The sequence below is a fragment of the Branchiostoma floridae genome, chromosome 1 (genome assembly GCF_000003815.2).
Source record: "Branchiostoma floridae strain S238N-H82 chromosome 1, Bfl_VNyyK, whole genome shotgun sequence".
Lineage (NCBI taxonomy): Eukaryota > Metazoa > Chordata > Leptocardii > Amphioxiformes > Branchiostomatidae > Branchiostoma > Branchiostoma floridae.
The window spans coordinates 5,528,078-5,556,007 of record NC_049979.1 but is presented as its reverse complement, the minus strand read 5'-3'; the positions used below and the strand labels follow the sequence as shown (position 1 = coordinate 5,556,007).

Genomic DNA, 27,930 nt, shown 5'->3' with positions numbered 1-27,930 from the left:
AGTAGACTTCATTCTTGTACCGTTGGACATATGACTGTGGACTAGGCAATATGATCATCAAAAATATCCTCAAACTCATGGCAAAATGTCCCTGAGAAAATTACCCAAGTCAGCATTAAACCATACTTATGACAATACGAAATCATTGACGTTGTGAAGTGCCTACTGCAACAACTGGGGGAAGTTTTGACTTTTGACTGAAGCATTTCTCAGCCATGATACTGTAATTCCTGATTTGTTCAATGTACGTCAGTTTTCACCGTAACATGAACTTAGCATTACCGATAACAAGTAGTTTATCTTGGTGATGATAAATAATTTGTTCACCATGAACATTTAGTTCCGAAGAACAAGTTAAATTTTCTCAGCCAGTGAAAGTTTGAACAAGTAAATTACAGTAGCTCAGAATCTTTTCATATTCTTATTACATACGAGTCTGAATGAGTGACGTAGCGCACCCATCGATAAGGAACGTAGGACTGTTCATGGTCAAACAATCTCAAGAACCGAATCTGCAGGCGGGAGCAGATGTACATGGGCAGCTCAAAGTTGAGGCTGACTGGACCTAACTCCAACCTGGAGGATGGAGTTCTGTTTGCAACTGCCAGCTGTAGAAATGGATGGTAGGAAAAAGAGTAAATGTAACTCAGAATGTATTTTACTCTGGCACAGCTACAACAAACCCTAGTAGAATACACTTAGTTGGACTATTGAAGCCAAATTTCAAATGTCCCAAACAATACAGCTTGGTTGGTTGATTTGATTTGATTTGATTTAATTTGATAGTCCGTTTGTATAAAAGATAACTCACAACAAATTTTTCTGCCTCTCACTAACATAACAACTACATGTCAATGTGATGATGAAAGGCAACAATGCAGAGCTGCAACACTGACCTTATTACTATTATTATATTAAGTTATCTTGAGTTGTTTGTATTGTAAATAGTTGACGACTTAGGAAATGAACATTAAGTTATTTAAGTTGACCTTTGATTTCATTTTGACCAGTTGTTGTAATGTTGTGTTATTCTATGTTGGGGTCTTCCCGGCCCCCCAGGAGGCATTGAAAAACGCCAGTAGGCGATGACATGTGTACTTTCCTGGATAAATAAATAAATTGAAACTGACCTTAAATCTGGCTGTGAGCTCTGTGGCACCTGGGAACTTCTTGATGCTCCAGACCACCAGGTGCTCCTGTGCCTTGAACTCTACACTTTGACCTGGGCCACTCAGCTGTTGTGACACGCTGTCAATAGTAGAGGTTCATGAAAATCGGTCAGACAAATCTGCCAACTTCAGAATCAGACACACGTTTGTAAAGGGAGGCCTTCTCATAAGCAGGAGCTTTTGGCCTCCCCTGCACTGTTATGTTCTTTTATAATTCATTGTCATGTATTTATTTTTCTTCTTTTCAGTGCGAAACAAAGAAACAGACACTGTTTTTAGTACGTATTTACCTGGTTGTTGCTTTTGGAACGGGAACTCTGACCATCACATTGACGGCATGACTACAGGAACAGACAAAAGGTACAATGTCAGTTACCTTATGATACAGATACCGACAATATATGATACACACAATCACAAGTAGCCAGGATATACCAGACCCTCGTTCTTTCCTGCTAAGCCCTTATGCCTTGGAAGGTCACAAACCTGATATCTATTAGCACCCAGAGGTAATTGGCAACCGTTTTCTAATCAAGGCCCACGTGCTATGTCTGGCAGCGGGGAAGATCTTTCATGGGCCGAAGAGATTAGCGACTATAGCACAGCAGTCTGGTACCCAGGCTAAATCACAAGCTGATATTCCAAGACATGAAACAATGATGGGAGAATGATTTAGAGATCGCTGACCTCGTAGAAGGGACATCACAGCGAAGTTTCAGCACCAGCTCCATGTCCCTGTACAGAACGGAACATGTCAAGTACTAAATATAATAAGTCGCAAAAAATTGCTTCTAATATGTACATGTTACCAATGGACAAATCTCATCTACTGCACAAACTGTGAAGAAGAAATATTGTGGATCGTTCTTCAGAAATTAAATTCAAAAAGGTAAAAGAAAGGTTGAATTTCATTTGAAAATTCAAACCATCAGTTTGTTGCTCAAAGCTTCTATATAATGTCCTTGCTCAAAGAGATCAAAGCTTTGTGGGGTCTCTGTACAATGCTTAACTTAGTTGCTTCCAATGACAATCTGAAGTAATGCCACTTGAGTGAAGGAAAGGCATGCAGTTTGGCAACTAAGAAGTAGGTGGCATTATTAGTTCATTTGGGAATGCAGGCAGATGTGCATTTGGGCACAAGGCTACATAGTTAAGGTAGGAAATAAGTTCCTTTTGTACGTTAACATTAGATGAGTCAGACGATTTTTTCTTTATGTCATTCACTAGTAATAAACTACCCTGGGTGCCATCCAATTTACTGCCTACGCTCCGATGCTGGCTTCCTCTTTTTTTGTTGAGGTTGCTGGTATAGGATCGCCAGTAGCAGTAAAACAACAGTACCCAGTAGGGGTGGGTACCGGTACAGAAAATTCAGGTCCAGGTACGGTCCAGGTCCAGCAGATCAGGATAACCTGCACCTGGACCTGACTGTCCATGAAAACATGTGAGTGGGCAATACACAAAACAATAATTCTGTTCAGTGACTTCCACATCTAAAATCCTATCGATAGTCAAACTTGGTCGAAGTTAACATGGACTCTCCTTTACTTCACTCCAGGGCTTTAGCCAGCTCGAAATTTTTTCCGTCAGCCAATAATACAATCGTCGCGAAAACCGCGAAAATTAATTAGAAGGACTGAACTGAGACCTTGAAAAACGGGTTTTAATGAGATTATCATATGCAAAAGGGCACCGACACACATTGTCAACAATAATAACAATAGCAAAACAAACAGAGTGTGGCTTTTACGGCCGTGGATGGCGTCCCCAAGCCGCCTGTAGCTTCCACCAAGGATTTTTGTCCGTCAAGGTTGACGGATTGGTGGTAAAATTTTTCCGTCAGACGCAGCAAATTTCCGTCAATTGATGGAAAAACGGTCGCTGGCTAGAGCCCTGCTTCACTCTTTCTATTTTCTTGGAACCAAAATGCGTGAATGCCTGCCAACATATATAAATCTGTTTATTTTCTAATCGTTTTTTTCCGGACTGGTCCAACAAGAATAAACAGTTTTGTACCGGTACAATGTACCGGTACCCACACCTAGTACCCAGGCTAGTGATGAATGCTGCAGATCTTCCAAATCAGTTCCAAAGTGCTCACAACAACCTCCATAGTAGTGGTGAACCTGCATTTTGATACTGCCATTCATAAAAACGAAATCTTACAGAAAACAACTTTATTGGGAACTGCTATATATAAATGGCATGCTGCTTAATTCTTCAACATGTAGACTCGGGTTAGAAGGACTCTTATGTGATTCAATCACTTCTTGCTGCCAAATCCGATGATGAATACTTCTATTTCAGCACCAAAAGGCTACCTCAGGATGGAAAAGCTCAAAAGATAACTGTAAAACCCAAAAAGATAACTGTAAAACCCAAAAAAATAACTGTAAAACCCAAAAATAGGTATGATGACCTACGAGGATGTCATACGTGACAAATTGTATCTTCGAGCTACTCCATCAGCGCTGTTTTGCCACACCAATTCCCTTCATCAGTCAAATCTGAATTATAGAGAAGCTATTCCGGCCAAACGAATTCTCGTCAACTCTGAAAAATTCAGTAATTGGCTTCCAACTAGATGAGGGGTTACTCATAATAGGTAACTACTGACTTAAGAAACAATGACAAATTCTCTCACTTCCGGTGTAGAACTTCTCGTTTCACTAACAGCGCATTACCGTACCATGTAGAGCTCCTGAACCAGGACGGGTAATTTGTGTACAGTAGTGAATGTTTCTCTGTGTAATAACTAATCAATTATTGTAAACAATTAGATGTTATTTTGTCACTCAATCTTTTTCACTATGTCAAGTTAGAGCAATGTCAAGTTTTATCAAAACCTCCTTGGTTAGAGGTTGAAATACTGACTGTAAAAAACGACAATTCAACCTTTTGTACATGTGCTGCAAGAGTTTTAATGTCAATGGCAATATTTCTCTTTCTCTCTCTTAAACCTTTATCGTCCTCACCCACAGTAGCGAGGGGCACTTTGTGGCTTATTGAGCCTTTGACGCAGCTGCACGTATTTCCCTTGAGAAGTATTAAGGAGAGGTTTGCCAGTGTTTGATTGAGACCGGAGCTGGAAGGTTAATGGTTTGTTAGTCAGGACTTGAAATACTTTTTTCTGCATACCTGCACTGGTGCAGGTAACATTGAAAATTACCTGCACCAGGCAAATTTTGGAAGTATGGAAGTAAGGAAATATGGATCATACTTGAATTGTTCAGGAACAATTGCTATTTTTCTTTTATATTTTATAAGTTGTAATTAACAGTCAATGCAGCTAAGACATTTACATTTTGTATACATGTATAAAACCCAGTACTAGTACATGGCCCAGTGCAGGTTAGGTGCAGGTAGACATCAGAAATACCTGCACAGGTCCAAATTTCCCTTGAGAAGTATTTAGCGGGGTTTGACAGTGTTTGATTGAGACCAGAGCTGGGAGGTTAATGGTTTGTAAGTGGAATGGGCCTGACCTTGAGCTGTCCTGGTCGTTGACTGTTGGGAAGAGTCTGAAGGGCAGCAGGGAAGGCAGATCTCCTGATGCCTGGTACTTCATCAACGGAAACTGTACAAACAACAGGATATAAGAGAATTATCTTTACACAACCAGGTACTTACATTGCTTACGTTTTGATATCTCTCAGACACCTTTGCCAGTGCTTCTAACTGGAGTTCTGCAGCTTACATATAGTGGTGAGAAGCAGAACTCCAGTTACAAAATGTAGAAGCTCTGACGAAGTTGCAGCAGGGAAGGCAGGTCTCCTGATGCCTGGTACTTTATCAATGGAAACTGAACAAACAACAGACAAGTTCTACATGTTTTTAAGACCAGGTCCTATAACTTCATTATGTAATCTCCAAGCAGATCCTACAATGGCATTAAGATAGTACCAAACTGGCCAAGGAGTGTAGTCAGCCAAGAGGTGTCCATTTGCCATCGAAACACACTCCTAAGCCGGCCTAGCCTCACTCCTCTGGCAGCTTTTGATACTACTAGGATCTGCTTGGAGATTATCATTATGTCTTTTAGCTCTTGTTTAAGTACCTTTGGAACAAAATAAACTGCGCAGACTGTAATTATTTCATTTTCATTTACATGTAGGTTAGACATTCAGGTAATAAGATACGCAAAAAAGTAGTTGGATATGGTTTTCAAAACGGTCAGACGTTTCAACTACTATCCAGTAGTTTTCGTCAGTGACACTGAAGAGATCTTGTTCGAGAGGGTTTAATAATATATAATATAATATATCATTGCTGTGAATTGATATGTGAGAGATCTATCGCAGCTAGGATATATAAACCCTCACCAACAAGATCTCTTCAGTGTAACTGACAAAAACCAATGGATAGTTGTTGAAACATCTGACCATTTCCAAAACCATATCCAGTTGCTTTTTGGTGAACAAGCAATTATAGATATACTGAAGCCAAGCCAGGGCTCGAAAGACCTTTTCCTGCATACCCGCATCACTTAGAATTGTAATGATCTAACTAAAATCAGTTCAGAAACCATTGCCATTATTACTTTTATACTACATAGGTGGTAACAGTCAATGCAGTTAGTAAAAACCCATTCCATGGACCAGAACAGGTTAGGTGCGGGTAGACACCAGAAATACCTGCACAGTTCTAATTTTACCTGCAGTAACCTGCATGTGCTAATACAGGTGTTATTTCAAGCCCTGCAAGCTGAATGATGGTGAAGGATAATCAAAAGACTTACATATTAATGCTCTGACTTACAACCATCTCACAAAAATAAAGAAAATTGCAACCTGATAAAAAATTACTTTGTCAACAAAGAAAACTCTGTTTTTGGTACCTAAGGCTAATCTAATAGCAATCATTCAGATGACATGGCTTTGAGCAAAACGTTCTATGGATTAAGGCTAATGATGAACATATGCAATTTTTCGCAAATGTGCAGTGTGCTATTAGGAACGCTTGGATTTCATTACTTCATCTTCCTTACATTCTTTTCTGTCAAACAGAGAACACTACTAGACAGACCATGATACAGGGATGAACGCTGTGACTGATAGCAACAACTGATGACAGCTGTTTTGCTAAAAAAAGCGTATCTCTCTTGGCCCTGGAGCTGAAGCATGATTTGCAAAGATATTACTTACGTCATGATTTACGTCACCACTGTCTGTGGAAAACGTTTTGTTTTTAGAGCGTGTAGTTAGGGACTTTTTTGTACAAAGCCACATACGTACAGGTATTATTAACAGTACTGAATAAAGAGACTCCTTTTGCACAAACATTGCTTTTTTCTCACCAACGTTTCGGTGACTGTGTGTCATCTTCTTCAGGGCAATTCTGACAGTGCCATTTTGTGACTGCATCTGAACTTTGGGCAGCAACACCTGTCCTGCAGTACAATATGAACCAGTCAGAACTGCATTGAAGAAGGTTCCTTGAAACCTACATCTATGTTGCTTCCCACAACAACTTCTCATAGATGATCAACTGAACGGTGTCTTGTAGCTACAGCGTCATCAATATTAATGAGACAGCCATATTGACTCAGAAGATGTACTGCGTATGGCATGAAACTCCCTGCCAATCGGATACACATATCAAGCAGGGACATATGTTGAAATTGATAACAAAATCCTATCATTTAATTTCAAAAAACTAATTAGTAGCTAATGATAGCACATGTTAAGTGTCACATCATTAGCAGCAAAGCTCTTCTGATTGACTTTTATTAGTGTTTGTCTCTAATCACCCATTTGTGTAATCTAATAGACAATTATAGCTTGTCCAATGTGAAGTGCTGATTAGATAGTATCTGATTTATATCAACCCTGGCTTGCTTCATTTCCCATTGCAGGCTTTCCTTCAATCACTGGATGACGGTTCGTTAACACACATAAGTATGTAGCAGTGTTAACGTTCTACCCAGCCTGAATTTTTTTCTGTCCCCTGGATTTTGAATGGAAATTCTATCAAAAGCGTGACAATCCAAAGGGGTCCGGGAAGCATGAAATCTAGACCCTCTGAAAGACTATTTCCTTTATTTTGAAAGGCACATTTTGCTGTTAGACTCAGCTTGGTTAAATTAATATCTTTACATGTCAATTTTTGTCCGTCACAGAGGACATCCCAAGCTGGCTTGAACCCTGGTATGTAGTCTACTATCTACCTGTCCCGAAACACATGCTGAATGTAATGATGGATGTATAATCATTTGTCTTTGACAGATGAAATACTGAACCAGTTGGATGTGCTTTCGCTTGGTTGAGTGCAAGCTCCACTTGTCTCGTGTAGCTATGTTGGTGGAGTGCAGGGTTCTAACCAGCATTTAATTTTGCCCATTCAGTCCTATGTTTGCTGAAACCGCTATGGAGTTTTTCACCAAAACAGATGGCATTGAACAAGCTGAGTCTACCAGCAAAATTTCTCTCACAATGCAGGAAATAGCATTTCACCAGGTCTAGTTTTCAACATGTTTCCTAGGATCATCAAACCACGACAAGAATTCCATTCATAATCCACTGGTGGAGTGTCACTGACCGGAATAGTGGTCTGATAGATATCTAATAAAATTGGCTTGGTTTAACAGTTTTAAAACAACATAAAATGCATAAAAGAACTTAATAACCTACTACCATTGCTAATAATGAGGTTAATCCTGCAGAAATTCCTACAGAAAATATTCTTCCTGCAGGAATTTACATTTCTACTGCAGAAATTTCTTCCTGCAGAAAAGTTTCAAAATGAATATTCATGAAAGTTAAGATTATACAATGTTATCATATTTTACAAGTTACTGTACATCATACTTGTCAATCACATGTCAAGACTTTGCACCAAGTGCTTTTATATTGAAAATATTAGCACTTGTCAAAATGGGAAAAGTGGACTTCCAAACTTAAAGTGGAGCCTCATATAGTAAGGTTATTTGGGAACAACCAGGGAGTACTTGCTTCCAATGTTTCGATGTCTATCAGACACCATCATCGGGGTAGAATGACTGGAAACTACTTCTTGCTGCTATTTATATTCTTGCTGCTGCATTGCCATCTACACCGGGTATAAATAGCAGCAAGAAGTAGTTTCCAATCATTCTACCCTGATGATGGTGTCTGATAGACATCGAACCGTTGGAAGTAAGTATTCCTTGGTTGTGCCCAAAGAATCTTACTATATGAATAATTGTCAACCTGGTTATTTACGGATGAAGTGGAACCTGTTTTACCTCTCCCTGCGGCGGGTGGATAGTCAGCACCCTGCTCTGTCCAAACTCAGACAAGTCCACGCTCTCGTGAAAGCTACACTCATCGACGTGAGCATGGCTGTGATAACCTGTGGGCAACAGGAAAAAACATTGTTCATGATTTGTCAGCACCCTGCTCTGTCCAAACTCAGACAAATCCATGCTCTCGTGAAAGCTACACTCATCGACGTGAGCATGACTGTGATAACCTGTGGGCAACAGGAAAAAACATTGTTCATGATTTGTCAGCACCCTGCTCTGTCCGAACTCAGACAAGTCCACGCTCTCGTGAAAGCTACACTCATCGACGTGAGCATGACTGTGATAACCTGCAGGCAACAGGAATGAAAAACTGTTCGTGATTTACGGCTAGGAACGGCTTAGTGTTTAATAAAGGAAATTATCTACCATGTGTGCAGCCTAGTGAATCATTTGGTGAGTGACTGAAAACGTAGCGCTAATTGCTATAACAATTATAGGCCTTAATCACTTGGGAATATCTCTTCCTATGTAGAATATATATAAACAAGTTGGGTCTTGGGGATTAGCGTGGGCAGGGATGGATCAAGAAGTAAGGTGTGGTAGCCAGCTGACAAACATGTGACTGGAAAGTTCTTAAGGTTTGGTTCAGTTTGGTTTGGTTTATTTAGATCTCCATACACTAGTCTTCCTGGAGTTCACATTAAAACAACACAAAGTATAACAACAGAAATTTACAACAAATTATAACTTTGAACAGAAAGCGAACATAGGGTGAGCTGAAAACCAGTGATGGACAAATGTCCAGAAATTACTGACATTGCCCTTCCTGCCTTCTAGTTCTACTAGAAAAAGATACACTTTGTCCAACTATGACAACAAGACAACTAGGGGTACAGAAATTCCTCCCTGCTCTAATTTTACTATTTTGAATGGAAAATGCAATGATTTAATGAAATCTAGGCTCTGTAGAGACCTGAAAAGTTTTCCTGGTTACTCTGTTTGATTCAAGCTTTCTTCAAGCTCAATGGTTCATCCATACATTTTGAATGTTAAATAATGCTCTGTTCAAAAGTTCGGTCTAATAACTTTCATAGACAGGTGAGACAGGTGAGACAGGTGGCTAGAAGACATGACATCCCATAAGTAAAACAAGACAAAGTACATGTAAGTTACATGTTACATGTACATGTATAGAATCGGCACATGTCATAGATCCTTGTGCAGTGCAGCTGCTGAAACTAGAATCTTCTGAAGATTCACTGGCAACCTTACTACATGACATCCTTCAGATTCTTGGCTGGTGACAAAAGTCCTATATCTAAAAATCTTCCCAATGTTCTTGGACACATGGTAAATTCAGCACATCCCTACCGTATGTCTGCCGTAATTAAATAGCTTCTTGACAATGGAATTGATCACAAACATAGATGGCAAGGACTAAGGCTTCAAGCTAAAAAGTAAGGTTCTACCTTGGAGGGTTCAATGTTTCATAATTACCAAATATACACAAATGACTGCTGGGCATGATGGTTTTATGATTCCCAATGCTACAAGCTAACACTCCATATAATGGGGGTCACTGCTAAACACCTGATACCACAAATATGTGACAACAGGGCACAGAAAAACCATTAAAATATTCTAAATGGCTTGTTGGTTGTAACAGCCACAGAGTACAATGTCACAAGGCCCCATTTCACATTGGTGAGCCATCATGGATTGTATTTGCAAAACTAATGGTTTCTTTCTATGGTTTTTTTTTACATAGATGTAGCACAATGTTCTTCTTCTTGTATACAGTACCAATTTATCTTGATACACACACAAAATACTTTTCCCAGTTGTTTTTAGCAATTCAATATAACATCTATTATCATAATACCGGTACGTTTACGACGATTTTTCTAGCCATACTGAATTGACAAATTGTCAACGCATCATTTTCTCCAGTTACATGTTGCTGTTATAGGTAACCCTTGCCACTTCTTCTGTGTAACTTTTCTGCCACTCTTGTCCTGCTAAAAGCGTAATATTGTAATTGTAACACGCCGCGGAATTACACGGCGAACGGGCGCGTGGTTGGGAGGTGGTAAAAAATACCGGTAGGAAGAAACACGGCACAATTAACTGCCGCTATGTACATTTATACATCCTCTGATGTTCCTTCCTTTAGTGTCAGTAAATGCATAAAACATAAACCTGCATGAGCATACAAAATGTCATGAGAAAACGGACGTATACTGTCAAGAATTTTCATTTAACTTCTGTCCGTCACAACCGCTATGACGTAACACTTCACTGCTAGCGTAGATATAAAAATGGCGGGAAAATGGCTGCGTACGTTCAATTTTGCCCATTCAGTCGTAGATCCGGGCTATTATGCAACGGTTCTTCACACTTTTACATGAGTTGTAGGTCACCAACAGAAATTCAAGATTGTTGTTGAATCATGTTCGTCTTGTGCCGTGAGCATGTGTAATTATGATCTATAAATTTGGCAATGAATGTGACAGTGTGTTCGTCCCATGACCAGCTGCCTACCCCGAAAAAGATACTGAAAACTTTTGGCCTTGTTGTCTTCGAATGCATTGTTATCGATGCTTTGTAAATGGTGTATTGGACACCTAGATGTCTGAAGTGTGCACAGCTCAGAAATAACTATTGTTGCATGTGTAGATCTCTTTAAGTTCCAGTATTTTTAATCTACCGGTATAAGTCTTACTACCGGTATTATGCCAATGCATGTTACCAGACTTACTTGTGAACATTTTGGACGTCTTGCACAAAACGTTATTCTTTTTTCAAATACAGTGCACTTTTTCCTTGTTACAAGTTATATGTACACCCGTTAAAGCAACCTAAACTTATGGACATATTAAAAATACTTCATATGTGTACTAAAGCATGACCAATAGGTCCAACATACAGTCCACCTAATTTTTTTCATGTCCGTTTTTTCTGGACTGGTCCAATAGGAAAAAAGGGTTTTGTACCTGTACACCGTACCAATACCCACCCTTAATATAAATGCAATGTATAAGATGAGTAATGGAGGAACCACAGGGTCAGGAGCCCCCTGTCGCGGCTAATGGACATCAAACCTCCGGAACAACAACTGATGGAGAGGATACAGCCATCGCTGGCAGCTGACTACACTCCATTTGGTAATCTAAAACCTGCCGTCAGAGATAAGTTGTAAAGTAGTCCACTACATGTACATGATCAGGAATATTAGTGATAGGTTGTGTGACAACAGTGCAAAACCAATCATAAATACAGAGCATAGAATAGAAAAATTCAAATTTACATTCTATTGCAATTAGATAAACCATATATCTCAAGCACCATCTGCCATTACATTTACGACTGTTTTAAGAAGCGAGAAGTCGAACCTGTACATACTAGCATACATTCGACTTTGTAGTTGAATGTTGAAAGATAACTCGCTCTTACTTCACAAGAACTAGTACTTGTACTCAGACTATTCAGAACTACTCAGAACTTTCTTCATTCACTCATTCATAAAATTTTTTCAAGGCCAAAAGGTGATTTAAGATGAGTGCTAAATCAATTTTGGCAAAGGTAACAAACTCTCCATACCAAAATATCCTAGCTTCCACTAGGCCTTCAATAGGGGTACAGACTGAAGTAAAATTCTGCAAAAGTAGGGTGGATAATTGGCCAGGAGAGTTACATCTCCCCTAACAGTGACAGAGGAAGGAAACCCTCTGGTGGCCAAACTGCCCCTGGAAAATAATCTGCCTAGTGCTAGTGTAGTTACATCAATGAAGGTTAGACATCCAGGTAATAAGATATGCCAAAAAGCAGTTACTCAAGCAACTAGATATGGTTATGGAAACGGTCTGAATTGTCTTTAGGTTGACTTTACCTTACCTTTATTTCCTTTAATTGGAATGAAAATGTCTTCAGCTTGACTTTGTCTTACCTTGTTTCCTATTGGACATCCAAAATTGTCCTTAGCTCTTTTGCATTCATACTTAGGGTATAAAAGACCACTTTCTACCAGATCACTTCAGTGTCATTGACGAAAGATAGTGGATGCAATCTGAAACATCTGACTGTTTCCAAAATCATGTCCAGTTGCTTGAGTAACTGCCTTTTGCCACTAGTGTAGTTGTAGGGGTGGGTATACAGGTACAGAAATTCAGGTCCAGGTACGGTTCAGGTCCAGAGGATGGACCTGATTCAGTATGTGAAAACCTGTGAATGGACAATACTCAATGCAAAACTATGGTCCATTTTGCTACAAAGAAATCTGTTTTGTGGAGTATTTGACTCCCTCAGGCATTTTAAAATCCTATAAGGCTAACTGCCTCTGTACGATTGACTGTAAAACTTTGTACAGATGACTATATATAGATTCTACTCTACTTCACCCTTGTTATTCTCTTTGAAGGGTAAGCCCCAAAACATGTGAATGCCTGATCATGTAGTCTGTTCATTTTCCAATAGGTCCAACATCTGGTCCACCGCTTTTTTTCAGGTCTGTTTTGTTTGGACCGGTCCAATGAGAAAGAACAGCTTTCTACCAGTACCCAGCCCTAGTAGTTAGTGTAATGCTGTGATGGAGAGGCTGAGAATGAGTGACTACAGATATGAACCAGTGTGAACCTAGGGATGTGACAGGCCCTTCTGGCAGATATTTAGGATTCAAAGATTGAGACAGGCAAGTGCATTTTGGAGTCTGTCTCCGGGACATGTGGTCATTTAATGCAGGACCTGTTGCAAAACAATTGACAGTGATAAATGCTGAGACTTTCCACAAGTGAAGATGAGTCATTGCTTCTGCACATCTTGCCATCTAACTTGTCTTAACTTTAATGACATGCTAGACAGTGGATGTTTCTATTACCGCACTTACCACTCTTGCGTCTTGCTAGAATTACGTCCAGTTTCCAAAAGATCACAACATGAATACATATTTCTGAAATAAATCTTTCATGGCAGTTCAGGGCATTTTTCGTGTAAAAAAAACTTTAGAAGATTGTTGACTTTCAAAGACCATTATTTGACCTTGGTGCTGAAAATTCTGTTGTTTAAGGGAAGGGATCTGAGTAAGAAAAGAATAAATAAGAATTTTCACTAACCAAAGTTAGAATACTTCCTCATTTACAATGGAAACAGGCCCTTATTTAGGCATGCATCCAGGCGTCATTTAGACAAGCTTTTCTTAAAATAACAAAAAATTGGAGGCACTGGGGAGCAGATCCTCTGACAAGCATGGAATTCTGATTGACCAGGGATGCCACGAGGTCATTTGTGGTCACAGCCTTCTACTGTGATCTCTCTGACAGTAATTTTGCCCTTCAGGATATCTTAGAATGCACCAATTTAACTTAAAATTCTCAAAAAACTCTGATCTGCACTATGGAGGTGGATGCCCCTGGACCCCCTACAATAGTTGTGCCTATATCACTTGCCGCAACTCACCAAGAAATTTTGACACTCTATAATAAAATCCTAGTTAAAAGCCCCCTGCACATCATATAACACATAATATTATACGTGAGGTGATCGTATTTCAAAATGACAATGGAATGGGTGTATAACTAAGCAATAAAAATAAATAGGGGAGGAAATCAAAATTATAATGGAATGGTGCCTGATTGAGATCTGGTAGATTCATGGGGAAATTAAAACTAAAAAGATAGACAGTTGTCAAGTGAAGGTGAAGGAGAGGCTGTGAGTAAATGGTATAAAAACATGTACTTTATTTGTTCACAAGGCCTTTTCGTTCATCTGTGCATGGCAGTACTAACCGTTTCTCAGACATCCCATAAAAGAATTAAATCATGTTTGAGTGTTTAACCATGCAATGCGGATCATGTAGGGCTTTATTGATTGATTTTGCTAATGCATGAGGCAGGAACACACACATGATTTAACATGACTTATTACATCTTAGGGCACTATCCGGGAGATTATCTTTCTGGGGCAACTACTCATGTTTGATGAATGTGGAGGGTTAAGGAAGGAATGGAGAGACTACTAGTATATTGAAGAGGCAGAGAGAACCAGCAGTTCTCTACAACCACTTGTCTCCTGTCACACAGCAACAAAGTTACAAGACACATCATGCCAGCAAGCACACTTACAGACTACCGAAACCGAGAACTAATGCCCTGAAGAAGACTTTCATATATAGACCCATATCTACATGGAATGATTTGCCAAACAATGTACAATCTGCTAGTAGGGTAAGATTTAGGCAGGAGCTCCTTAGACATATGAAAAATTCAACTTGATTAGACAAACTGTGAATAACTACGATGAATTGTAAATAACTATATGTACTAGTAACGTTATGTGTTATGTTCGTATTTTTACACTATGTTCAGGAAGATTATCTGAATACAATTGTAAAGCTTGTCAATTGTAATATCAGCTAATGGACTATAATAAAGCATCCAAAGGCTGTTGACAATGAGAAGTTCGTATCAGCTCAACTTGTCACAAATGTACAACAGGCAACTCAAGAAAAGTCACCCTTTATATCAATACAGGATGGGAAGCTGACAAACCTACCCCTTTTGTCTTCTTTCCCCACCGTCAGATCTTCACTTAGTCCCATCTTGATTTCTGGGGAAGACAAAAGATCATAAGAAATAAAATTCTCTGGGCTTTCTATTAAATCTTTATATCTTAGATTGATATTAGTTAAATCCACAAAAGTTACATCACTTTGACAAATGGTGCGCCCCTTGACCCATCACTTGATTTAAGAGCATGCTGCATGTTACTCTTGTGGAGGAAGGTTAATGAGTACCCAACAACAAACATCCATTCATCTTATAGTCTATTCATTAGACGGGTCGTTCAAGCTGTATCAATCTCCCATAACATAAGAACACTTACGCCAAAAAGCAGTTACGCAAGCAACTGGATATGATTTTGGAAACGGTCCAGCCAGACATTTCAGATAGCATCCACTATCTTTTGTCAGTGGCACTGAAGTGATCTGGAAGAAACTTGTCTTTTTTATACCCTAAAGTCCTAAACCCTAATACGTTTTGATAAAAAAAGACAAGTTGCTTCCAGATCACTTCAGTGTCACAGACAAAAGATAGTGGATGCTATCTGAAACATCTGACCATTTCCAAAATCATATACAGTTGCTTGAGTAACTGCTCTAACTTTCATCGACGCATAAGAACACTTGTCTATGACGTACAAACATCTGAACTTATCACCTTGTTATTGAGAACCAATGGTAAAGAGGGAAAGCGGCTGCAAATTTCGATGCTTCACAGTCATACTCCAGGTATCCATTATGGTAACGATGGAAATATTGAAACCATGTATACTGTATTACGTTTTTTCTCCCTCACTCCCTCGCTCCCTCGCTCTATTGCTCCCTCCCTCCCTCGCTCGCTCCCTCGCTCGCTCCCTCCCTTAATAGAGTATTAGTGTATTTCTTTTTAATCTACTCCTCAGTTGCCCATGTACTTTTTAAAATTTCAGCATCATTCTTTGATCTGGAAAGTAAAAAAAATGAATTGCTGTGGCAAAATGGAGGTCATGTTAAATGTATTGTTTTCCTGACAGTTGTGAATCTGGGAGTGTAGCTAGTATCACCATTTAGTTTAAAGGTCATAATGAGTACCACGTAACATTAATCAACAGATGGCCCTGACATCCAATGGCTGGGGTAAGGAGACATTCACCAGATGTTTCTACCAACTTCGGCAGGTCAAGACAACTTCCTCTCTGGGGGTAGCTTTTATCACCATTCAGTTTAAAGGAATGGTCATGATGAGGAACACATAACATGAACAGATGGTCCTGGCATCCAATGGCTGAATAGACAGATACGTACACCAGATGTTTCTACCAACCTCAGCAGGTCAAGACAACTTACCCTCACATCACCCTTTGAAGAAAAATTATTAAGATTGATACGAGAGGGAGCATTGCTTTGGTAACAAGTGGTCAGGACATCTGATTGCCCACTGCTTGTCACAAACAGTAGAAAATTGTCCATGAAGTTTCATCAGGTTGGTGCATAACTGAATTACCATTTATTATAAAATTACTGCCAAAGGGTAGTGAGTTATAGTCAGCAACAAACTTTTTCCATCGTCTTTGTCATTTTGCAAGTTTCTTGGGATTCTAAACATTTTCATCTTTGTAGGAAGTTGAGGAAAACCATGACGAAAGTCATGATAATGTCTTGGCAGAGTTTCTAAATAAAAGTGGCCCAAGTACACCATTGATACATCTAGCCTGATTAAATCTCGCTTATAGCAGCCTGCCAAACATCTGGAGGGGCCAGTTACAGCCCTTGACAGCGGAGTTTGTGTTACACAGACTATGATTCATCCAGGAGCTAACTTACTCTTAAATCTAATCTATTAATCTATAGTGACTGTAAACCTATGGTGACTGTAAACCAATCCACCCATTTACTGACATTTTCCCATCAAATAACATGTGAATAATATCTTTCCTTATACCACTTGCAACTACTTTCAGCTCCTGTTATGTATTAGTAATCATGCACTTAATCATGCTACCGGTAATACCTTAAGATGGGGTGACAAAAACATGAGGTGATGCCATCCCACCTGCAGAGATTCCATTACTGCACTTTCACTGGCTGATTTAAGGTCTCCTAGGCAACCACTAAGGTAGGGCTGGAACCTCTGTGGAATTACTGGGAGCCAGTTTGGACTGTCAAACATTAATATTTTACTCCCAATGCAACATTTGACTCTTCACATTTTAGCTCATCTCCATGTGTCTCCAAACTGAGCTTGAAACCATTTGATATAGTAAAGTGGACTCATTCCTCAGCTAACTGACATCTATCACACCGCAGTCATCCCTCAGTAAGACATCTGGAGCCGCATAGTTCAAGTTTCTGAATATTCATTCAGCCTGTCAAACCAGTTTCAAGTTTGTGAAGCTCGCACTTATATACCTTTCCAGTGCATAATGCCCTGGTATTATATATTGTCGGTTATCTGAGGAATGAGTCCACTGTACTATATACTGAGCTTGAAACCATTCCGTGCTTGACAAATCTTGCAGGCCTGTGGCTTTATATGGTTAGTAATACTTGTAAATGAGGTAATGTGAGCATACTGACGCACCCATACTGCACAAGGGTGCATTGGTCTGTTATCTCACATTTTCCGAGCTTGACAAATCAGAAACCATTATCAAGATTGTTCAATGTGTTTTTCCTGTGTGGAGCAGTGGCTATAACGGGTAAAATTGCTGTAGCAGCTACTGTGTTAAAAGATATTATAGCATATTTATTACTTTAGTGAATCTGATATGCAGCAATTCATGTTCTTTTATATAGGCCATCTTTATCACTTCCTTCCCAAATTTTGCCTACTCTGCCGGATGTGGCCCTTTTTCTGCACACTATTGATCAGCCACTTCAATGTGCATCCTGGCTGTCATTACACCAATATCCTGGCAAGGAAATTAACCACACGTCTAATCCTGGCCACAGGCTAGTGCTGAGGACTACTGCTTAATAATAGAGCAAAGTTATCCCAACACAGAGCAAGAGTTGAGAGTTAATTGCTTCGACTACAAACATTCTTTACATACTGTAAATGCATTTAAGTTTGTGGGGATTTAATTTCTCGGTAGCGGGAAAAAGGACTTGGTTTTCGCGTTGGTTTTAAGTTTGCGGAAGCACCATGCACTTTAATCTCTTACTGCTATGGAAAATTGTTCACGGTGGCTTCTCCATCGCCACAGCCTGGGAGGTAACCAGAGACAGAACAACCTGGAGATCTGGGTGCCATGGCACTACGATCCTCCCTGGAGCAAGCGGAGCTGAGTGAGTTAGTGAGTGAGTGGCTTTAAGTTCGTGGCGAAGTAGCAACCACACAAAACCGCGAACATTAAACCACCGCAAAAGTTTCTGCATTTACAGTATTACCTGGAATGCCAACCAGGAAGCTTTTCATCTGTATGATGCCATCAATGTCTGCACGCAGCACACTTCCCTGTGGGGGCAGCAGGAAAAAGGTCTAGTTAAAAAGATTCCTGGGATGTGCTGAGAAATTTGGACTCATCATTCATACACTCCTATGTACATAAAACATACTCTCCCACTCCCTGTTTTGATTTTTGTAATTTTGGAAGCACGCGATGATTGGTCCCCACATATGAGCGAATTATGGAATGGGTTCTCAAGTGCTCGTTCGAACAGGCGTTCCAACACCGGAAAAGCCCTGCGTCTGCTTGTCATTGAACGAGCGCTCTAGAACGCATTCCTTGATTCGCTCATTAACTGGCGTCACCACCAAATGGTTTGAATGCGCACGTCTCCAGACGGATAGCAGAAGCAAACATACATAGTAGGAGCGAACTACTATCCGGATGGTACCCAGGCTAATTGCCCTGGGGATGGTGACAGACCCTCGCCAAAACGGTGTAAACGTTGTTGTAAATATTTCGGTTACGAATACAGAACACTGTTATGCAATTGCACATTCAATTCGATGATGGATGTAATTATATCATTCATTCATTCTACTTACACTGGTACTGATCAGGACGGTCAGTCTCTCCAACACATCCACAAATATCTCATTCTTCCTCCCCTGCATGGCAAAAAGTCTTGTTTTCAAATACAATTTTATCCATTATTATGTGAACCTAGATGGTAACAATGAGTTCAGCTTGAATGAGTTCAAAGGACAGGGATTTGGGGCAATTTTGCAACATAAAATGTACACTATAAAGAGTCCATTCTCACAGGGGATGATTTTTTTCACATTCAATTTTTAAAAAACAGTCCATTTTTTCATAAGAAAGTGGGTGGAGTGAAATATGCTGAATTCGCTCATAAGCAAATACCAGCCTATCTAGTTGGTTACTAGTACTTTATTGATGTGTGGCGCTTGCGGGAAATTTGTTACTTATAAAAACAGAGCGAAACAACTTTGCCACTTACTAATATGGTATAATGGCCATATTTCAATTGAAGAACTGGGTCAAAACTGTGTCAAACAGATAGAAGGTGAAATCACACCTGACTGACGGCCGTTCCCATGATAGACTTGTTGGCTGCAGTGGAAGGAACCATTCTTCTCTCAGCACCAAACTAGTTGGAAAGGAAACAACGTGTTGTTAGTGTGAGTCTCCATAGGCAGTGACTAATCTCAGTTGGAAGAGTGCAAAATGTACCTGACATTCCTTCAGTCAATATTGACCATGGTACAATCCCAATTGATATCAGCCCTACAGCGTCAACTGTGGCTAAACAGTCCTTACGAGAATGACAGTCTCTGCCACATAGGGCACATCTGTAAGCTGACTCAGGTCTGTTGCAGAGTTCTTTATGCAGGATCCACTTAAATTCTTCTGCCATGCACATCAGTCTGGTTTCTCCTGATTCTAGCTGCCTGGATAGTGTGCATCTCCAGCTGGATCTGTCATTTGCAAGGTCCTCCCAGTGCTCAAATGTCAATATCCGGGGCCCTGGGCTACTGATATCTTTAGCATTAGGACAGACCCTGTTTCATGTGTACAGCAAGAACAATATCTTCTATAACATATAGGAAGACTACATTCCAGTAACTGAGTAAGGCTATTCATGACATTGCAGAAATGTAGAAAACATGTTTGGATGGCATTTCTCCCATACATCAATTACAAGTAGAACGTAATTGATGTAAGCCAAAGCATACACTGCTCTCATGAAGTTGCATTAAATGGTAGGTAAGCAGAAACTCCCATTTGCAACATTAATGGGTTTTATCATGCAAAGAAGCTGTGCTGAGTTCACTAAAGGAATGTTGATGCATGACATTGTAAGCTAACAAGAACAGAGACCGCTGAGATGTGACAATGTTTGGAAAAAGATAGATGCACAGGACATAGTCATCAGATTTTACTGCTTTTATCCTGCAAGATCCTGCATATATCATCAATATGGCCCTAATATCACCCGAGGGAAAGTACATATTACTTATTCTTTTTATTGCGACTGTTTCATGGTTAGACCTACAATCAGACATTTATCTAACTTTGTAAACCATGTCTATGGCTCAACAGTCGTATTCCATTTATCCTGCACTTTTCCAACAAATTGAACAGCTTTCTTGCTGCATTGGTTTAACACAACAAACAGTAACGCACAGCTACATGTGTAGTGATTGTAGCTGACTCACTTCATAGTCACAGGCAGGGGGATCTTCTGACCATTTCAAACATACATCAAATAGTGCTTCTACCTTTGATACTCTTTGATACTTGTTTGAATCATCTTTTTCATACAAAGAGACACACACATGCATTTGTGCATATATACATACAGAGACAGACAGTCAGACAGACACATACACACCACACACACACACACACTCATACACACACACCACACACACACACACACACTCATACACACATACCACACACACACACACATACGCACACCACACACACACAAACACACACACACACACAATCTTACGCACACACCACACACACACACTCATACACACATACCACACACACACACACTCACACTCATACACACACACACACACACTCATACACACATACAACACATACACACACTCATACACACACACACACACAATCATATGCATACACCACACACACACACTCATACACACATACCACACACACACACACACACATACCACACACACACACACACACACCACACACACACACACACACTCATACACATACACATACACACACACACACACACACAGAGCTTGTAAATTGGGTATCAGCATCCAAGCGTGCTGGTTGCACGCCCGGATGATGTATACAAATTGGGTATACTAAGTACCTTTCTTGTTTTCAAAACAAAAATGTCAAAAAAAGTTCAACTACAGTTGAAAATGCATCACATTCAACTCCAAAGTACTCCATTAGCCTACTACAGTAGAGGAAAGTCTGGCAGTGATTTGGACAGAGAATACTGTAAATGCAGAAACTTTTGCGGTGGTTTTATGTTCGCGTTTCTCGCGGCGGCCGCGTCACTGCGAATTTAAAACCACCGGCAACATTTTTCCATGACAATAAGAGACTACAGTGCATGGTACATGTACCACCGTGAAATTAAAACCACCACAAAAAGTCCATTTTCCCGGTAAGGCGAAATTAAATCTCCACCAACTTAAATGCATTTACAGTATCCTCCTGCCTAGCTTGATGTAAACTTCTGCCAATGGCAACACAGAGCTGAGTGGTTTCAATATCCACCAGGATTTACTCTGTACAGGGCCATCAGTGGATGGATGTCAGGATCATACTTTTGTCTGTCTTACTCTTAGTCAGGATATTTGTATATTTGTGGACAGCAGGCCATAAAAACGTTCCTGAAAGCTGGAACAATCTGACAATGATAGTGTAAAAAAACAATGTGGCCTTTGCTGCACCACATATTCCTAATTTCATATCCCAAACAAGCATATGCATCAATATTGATCAAGCCAATTTAACTTCTTTGTCCTTGGATTTACCAATTTATTTCTTCTGATTTAGGAGAAAAGTATAACATTTGCTATGACTGAACACAAAAATGCTATGGCTGCCTTTTAGTATCACTGCTTTCAGGAAACAATATCCACACAGGTCCAATGTCTCCTAGAGAGTCTCAGGCCACACTAATTTTATTTGTTGTTTCTCAGATTTTTTCAGAAAAACATTGGATCGGTCACATCAAAAAAGGTTTTTTACACTTTGACAAAAAGTCAGGGGTAGAAGAGATCAAGGGGCTTACTCAAGTTACAGTTAATTTAAGGGGTCCCTGGTAGCAAGTCCATAGTTTGAAGAAAAATTATAAATGTACCGTTCAAAATAGGCACGTACAGCTACTGGAATTTGAGGCCTTTAAACAATTTGCGAAAGGAGACGCTGTGAAATTTTGTCAACACGAGGTGTGGCCATCAATTTGAAAAGTTTTTTTTTTTTCAAATCAGAAAAATTAGGGTCGGGAAATCCGAGAAACAACAAATAAAATTGGTGTGGCCTTCTGTGTGGTTTCTCTTACTCTGAATATAGATGACTCTGGAGGCAAAAACATTCCACTGAGAACTCATTTTCTGACAACAAATTGTTCCAATTAGCATGGACACCCATGGAGAAACTGTCACCTATTTGGTCAATGAGTATATTTCTTCACAATTGGTCAAATACTCAACCACATTTAGTCCATATACACCTGAACCTCCTCATTGAAGATCTCATAATAAAACAATTTTTTATGAATTTCGTTTTATTTATTATTCAATTACTCACTGAATCTGTCTAATGTTCTCAGTAGCAGGCATGAGGCAACAGAAACATAAACTGTAAATACATTTTAGTTTGGTGAAGTTTAGGTACTGATGCGGTGAAGCCACCGCAAAAAACGGAAACGTAAAACCACAGCAAAAGTTTCTGCATTTACAGTGTAACAGGAAATAATTCAAGACAGGATTTTTGATGACTCTTGATATCAAATTTTTTAAAAACAAAAACTTCCTGTTGCATTTGGTGTCCCTAACAATAAGTAACATGCCTAGAGAATGGAAGCACACACACACAAACAGACACACTAAAAACAATACCGCTTATTGCACGGAGGTAAGAACTGGCAGAACTGACCAAGCCTGGCGTGGTGCCCTCCCTCACCAGTACAGGACTGTTCTCCATGTATGCCTTCAGCATGTCTGTGGATGTGCCTTGCGGGTAGCCAAAGTCCTACAGAAATAAAAAACACAACGAAAAAAGTTTCCAATTTTATTCCCTATACTTTGTTCATAATAAAACGTCCTAGTTTGAGTCTAAAGGAAGCTTGTGGTATAAACTGGTTTACTCATCATGTAAATGTAATGCCATTATCTTTGTTAGTTGAAGAAATACTTGTGTATTCATTTCTTACTTACAAATTCTATTTCATTTCATTTCAGTAGAATGCATGATTTTCTTGATTTCCTCTTATCATGAAAAATTATGTATCGTTAATGATTTTGAACTGTTAGTTTTCAGTTATGTTGAGCTAATACATACTTTATTACTCCTATGTTCGATTATTTACATTTTTTATGTTGTATGATTATTGTTTATGTTGATTGTCACAGGGCTCCCTTGGAAATCAGTCTGCTAGACTGAAGGGACCACCCTATAAGATCAATAAATAAATAAGATAAATATCTTTTCTTTATGTTTATTCTCATTAAGTCTATTCTATGCCAATAATTTTCTCTGAACATAAGTTTTTGTTATGTGCAATGAAGCTCCAATTTCCAATTCAGCAATGAACCTCAACCCTTCATACTGGGTAGAACTAGTAGTGCGTATGATAATTGTATCCATGTACAATATGTAAATGTTCACCACAATTCACTCCTAGGACTGCAAGAGCGATGTGTTGTTTGTGATATCAATAAACCATTCATTATTACATACTTACAATGACTTCATCTAGTATCTCATACACCAGTGGGAAGTTAAGTCTGATGGCCTCCTCTGACAGGACTCCACAATAATCCTTACACAGGCTTGCCACTCTGAAAAGTAGGAAACAGATTGAAATGTACGCCAAAAAGCAGTTACTCAAGCAACTGGATATGGTTTTGGAAACAGTCAGACATTTCAACTGCTATCCAGTAGTTTTTGTCAGTGACACTAAAGAGATCTTGTTGGAGAGGGTTTATATATCCTAGCTTTGAATTGATATGTAAAAGAGATCTAGTTGAAGAACAGGTTTATTCTAACTATAAATCATGCAAAAAAAAAGGGTGGAATACAAGGTCCAAAACCATATCCAGCTGCTTGAGTAACTACATTTTGGCGTATCTTATTACCTGGATGTCTAACCTACATCGACGTAGATTGAAATATATGTACATAAAAATACTCTGAATGAATATTAGGCCACAGCAAGTAAATTTTATGGATGACATCCTCTGCAGACTGCAAAAATAATGAGATAGGGCAAAAAAAAAACAAGATAGGTAAAAAAAAACAAGATGGCGAGATTTCCAAAATAGACACCATAAATGTTAAAACAAGAGTTGAAGTGACAAAACAAGGTAGCACTGACAACAAACCATTCATTCCTGTATTCAAGACGTGAACTAGTGTAGCAAAAGTGACGCTAGTGTAGTAGACTGGTATCACTTACCAAGATGACCACTACACTCATGACTTCCATAGTGGTGCCACTTTTACAACTATCCAGCTGGTTTCACTTCTATAACTACAGTCATGGCTACCTGGCTAGTGTCACCTCTACAAGTACAATCATTACCTGCTACAACACAACATACTTTCCCATTTTGGTACTTTGTCGTCATGTTGACCATCTCTGAAGAAGAAAAGGAAATCTTGTTTTTTTTCTGAAATCAGGCGAAAATTAATGAGCGCGCGGATGTCATCCATAAAATTTACTTGCTGTGGCCTTATGGAATGATATTCCCCAAAGATGCATTTCCCACCAGGCAATTACAAGCTACCCTGCTGGTAGGTACATGTTTACAGGTACAGAGCTACATTAGGGTACAGGGCACAGCATGTGCAGTATAAGACAGAATTTGTTGCCCGTACATCTTGGCAGATGTGGTACGTGGTACGGACAGTTTCTGTATTCAACGTTGTCTTACGTCATTGTGTCTTAATCTTTTGTTCATAGTTGATCCTTTTATGCCCTTCTCCTCGTTTCGATGGAGTCCCTCTTAAGACTGATAATTAAAAGACATTAGAGTTGCCCATACGTCTGTAACAGATCCTTAGGGGTGGTGCCTATCTCCATTTCGAGTAGCCCTTGGGCCACACATTTGTGCAAGACACTACAGCAGGGGGCTGGTCTGCTGGTAGTGATGTGTGTTTAACTCCCATACTCTTCCTCATTAGTGCTGAGTGCTAAGCAGAGAAAGCAGCATGTACCTTTTTGATATGACTCAGACAGGGAACGAACTCATGACCTACCGAATGAAGTCTCAGCGAACACTCTACCCACTAGGCCATTGTACCGGTTGTGACAAGCAATGGTTACAATTTCACTGATCCTGATTCCAGGTTTTCCTTCACAGTAATCAGACAATCCCTGCACAGTCTGCCTAAACACCTCAAATGATCTCAAACGGCTCTAATATCTAGTATACATTGGGCAACAACCCTGTATGGCACTCTGGAAACATTGTTTATGCATTGTCATTGTTTATGCATTGTTTAAGCATTGTCAACTTATACTTAAAAACTAAGTATTTTCCAGCCTTAAATTCCTTTGATCTCGAAACCAGCAGTGACTAACTCTAAATAGCTGGTAAATAATTCTGACTTATAGCTGCCTTTGTTTTAATTCATAAATGCACAATGTGTCCAGAGTGCCACACAAGGTAGTTGCCCATGTAAACTGCATATTAGAGTCGTTTGAGGTTGTTTGAGGTGTTTAGGCAGACCCAGCACTGCATACGTTTATTCCATCCTCCTACGCAGGGACATCCAATGGTGAAACCGCCTGTCTGGATGTACCCTGCTTTCTCAACCGCCACTCTTCGTTCCTGTGGGCATCGCCACATACATTTGTACCAGCCATCAGCCAATCAGAGAATAGGCCTTTCAGTTTTCAAAAGGGATCTCGCATATATAAAGGTGAGCTCATTAATATTTATAAGCAGGGCGATCAATCGAGAACTAAGGGTGACGGTTGAGAAAGCAGGGTATGTCCAGACAGGCAGTTTCACCATTGGATGTCCCAGCGTAGGACGATGGTTTCTTCATAATGGTTACCTATTGATGAGTTCAATAACCATGAACGGTGAGACGTTACTCCTGGTGGTGGCCATGAAGCACAGGCTGCTGTGTTTGACGTGGATGTAGTGGATGCCATCATGATGCTGCAACAGGAACAAAAAACGGTCAGTTCAGTTCAGTCATCCGTCTGGTGACACTATGAAATCCCTCCAGACGACTCTGTCTCGCATGACAGAGAGGAGGTTTCCATCTTGGAGGCCAACATCTTCCTCAATCACCCTCTCAAGGGTCAGGGATGGTCGGCCACGTGTTCTCTTGTCGTCAGGCCGCCAGAGAAGACCCCTTCCGGCCATCTTGTCGTGACGCATCACATGACCGGCAAGGGCCAGGCGCCAGGCGCGGAAAGTAATTTGCTCCGGCATTTATCATATACTACATACATCTTGCTCTCATTCATGATCATGATGCTGCAACAAGAACAAAACAAAACTGTCATCCTTTGTGAACTTAGTGAAACAACCAGAGGAGCGAGTAGAACAGAAAGAAACAACATCCCGACTCCTGGGATTCAAACCCGCGCCGAACCCGGGCAGTCAGATTACAAATCCAACGTGCGAACACTCCCTAATTAAGAAACATTGCTACTAGTCGGAAGAAGTGAATAACAATGATTAATGACAGTAAATACAAAAGACATGTCACGCACAGTTTTTGAAATATGTCTACAAGACTGGATGACTTACAAATGTCGGAGGTGCCAGTCCACCTGATAAGTCCCTTATTTTCTGCAGGAACAGCTCCGGGGACTCCTTCCCTACATCACCTCTGTCTGATAGTAATAGTTGTCAAGAAGTCGTCTTAAGAGCCTTTTAGATGCATTTTTGTAAGTAACGTTAACTGTATTACAAAGTGAAAGAGAAATGCGAACATTTTCTATATTAAGAGGAGGAGAGGTGTTCATTGGCCTTCAAATTCTAGTACAGTAGAAGCCAGTTAATTGCACAACGGATTACCGCAAACTTCTGTTGCACGGAATCGGTGTGGTCCAGCTGGATAAACTCTGTATTATTGCACCACCTAGATAATTGCATGAAGTACGCTGGCAAATGGGATGTGCAATTCTACTGTACCAAAGAAGACAAACTTTTAAGTACGTGACCAAATTGGACACAACTGTCTGAAAACAGGAATCAACATACGATAGAAAATCATTTAACCTGAAATCTAAATACCATCTGGCATAGTTCGTCAAAAGCTTGGAATACTAAGCATGTAATCTATAGCTTCTCTTTGATCATGCAAATGCAATATAGTTAACGTTACATGTTCTATGCTCATAACATTGGCTCAATGTTAAGTCAAAGATAGGAGAACCTCAGCAGAGTTGATATATGCCCCCCTCCCCAACCCAACGGTCCCAAACAATATCTAAGCTAAAATCTATATATGGCGAGGATACAGTCCTTGAACAGTAAGATGTCCCCGTGCTGAGATAGGATGACAAACTGTGAGATCATTTTAAACTGCACTCATTACATATCTATGTATTAAAAACAAACTTAAAGACGGACGCAGACGACAAAACTTCGACTTCTGTCCTGGAGGCAGCCATGTTGCTGCCGTAATTCGGCACACGTCTCATGTCGTTATTTACGACGACACTGCATTTATCCCAAGGTGCGGAGGGTGGATGATATTAGATTTCCATGTGTCCTGGGGTAAATATGTAGAAAGGTAAAATAAATTGTAGCGAAATTTATTTCAAGTGAACCCAGAACACATAAACTAACGTTTACCACCAAGGAGGTTGCTCCAACTTGATCATATTTG

At 39.9% G+C, this 27,930-nt stretch overlaps 1 protein-coding gene across 1 annotated transcript; it reads right to left on the bottom strand.

The window, feature by feature from the left end:
- Positions 1-27,747, bottom strand: LOC118419633 (AP-4 complex subunit mu-1-like). The gene is made up of 15 exons (XM_035826115.1): positions 27,560-27,747; positions 26,844-26,929; positions 26,137-26,243; positions 23,816-23,912; positions 23,008-23,103; positions 19,412-19,483; positions 18,918-18,980; positions 18,314-18,380; positions 14,938-14,991; positions 8,392-8,498; positions 4,655-4,746; positions 1,857-1,904; positions 1,460-1,510; positions 1,131-1,248; positions 1-608 (listed from the first exon to the last, which is right to left on the bottom strand). Exons 1-15 carry the CDS (start codon positions 27,615-27,617, stop codon positions 414-416), a joined length of 1,311 nt encoding a protein of 436 aa, XP_035682008.1. The 5' UTR covers positions 27,618-27,747; the 3' UTR covers positions 1-413.
- Between the last annotated feature and the right edge of the window lie 183 nt (positions 27,748-27,930).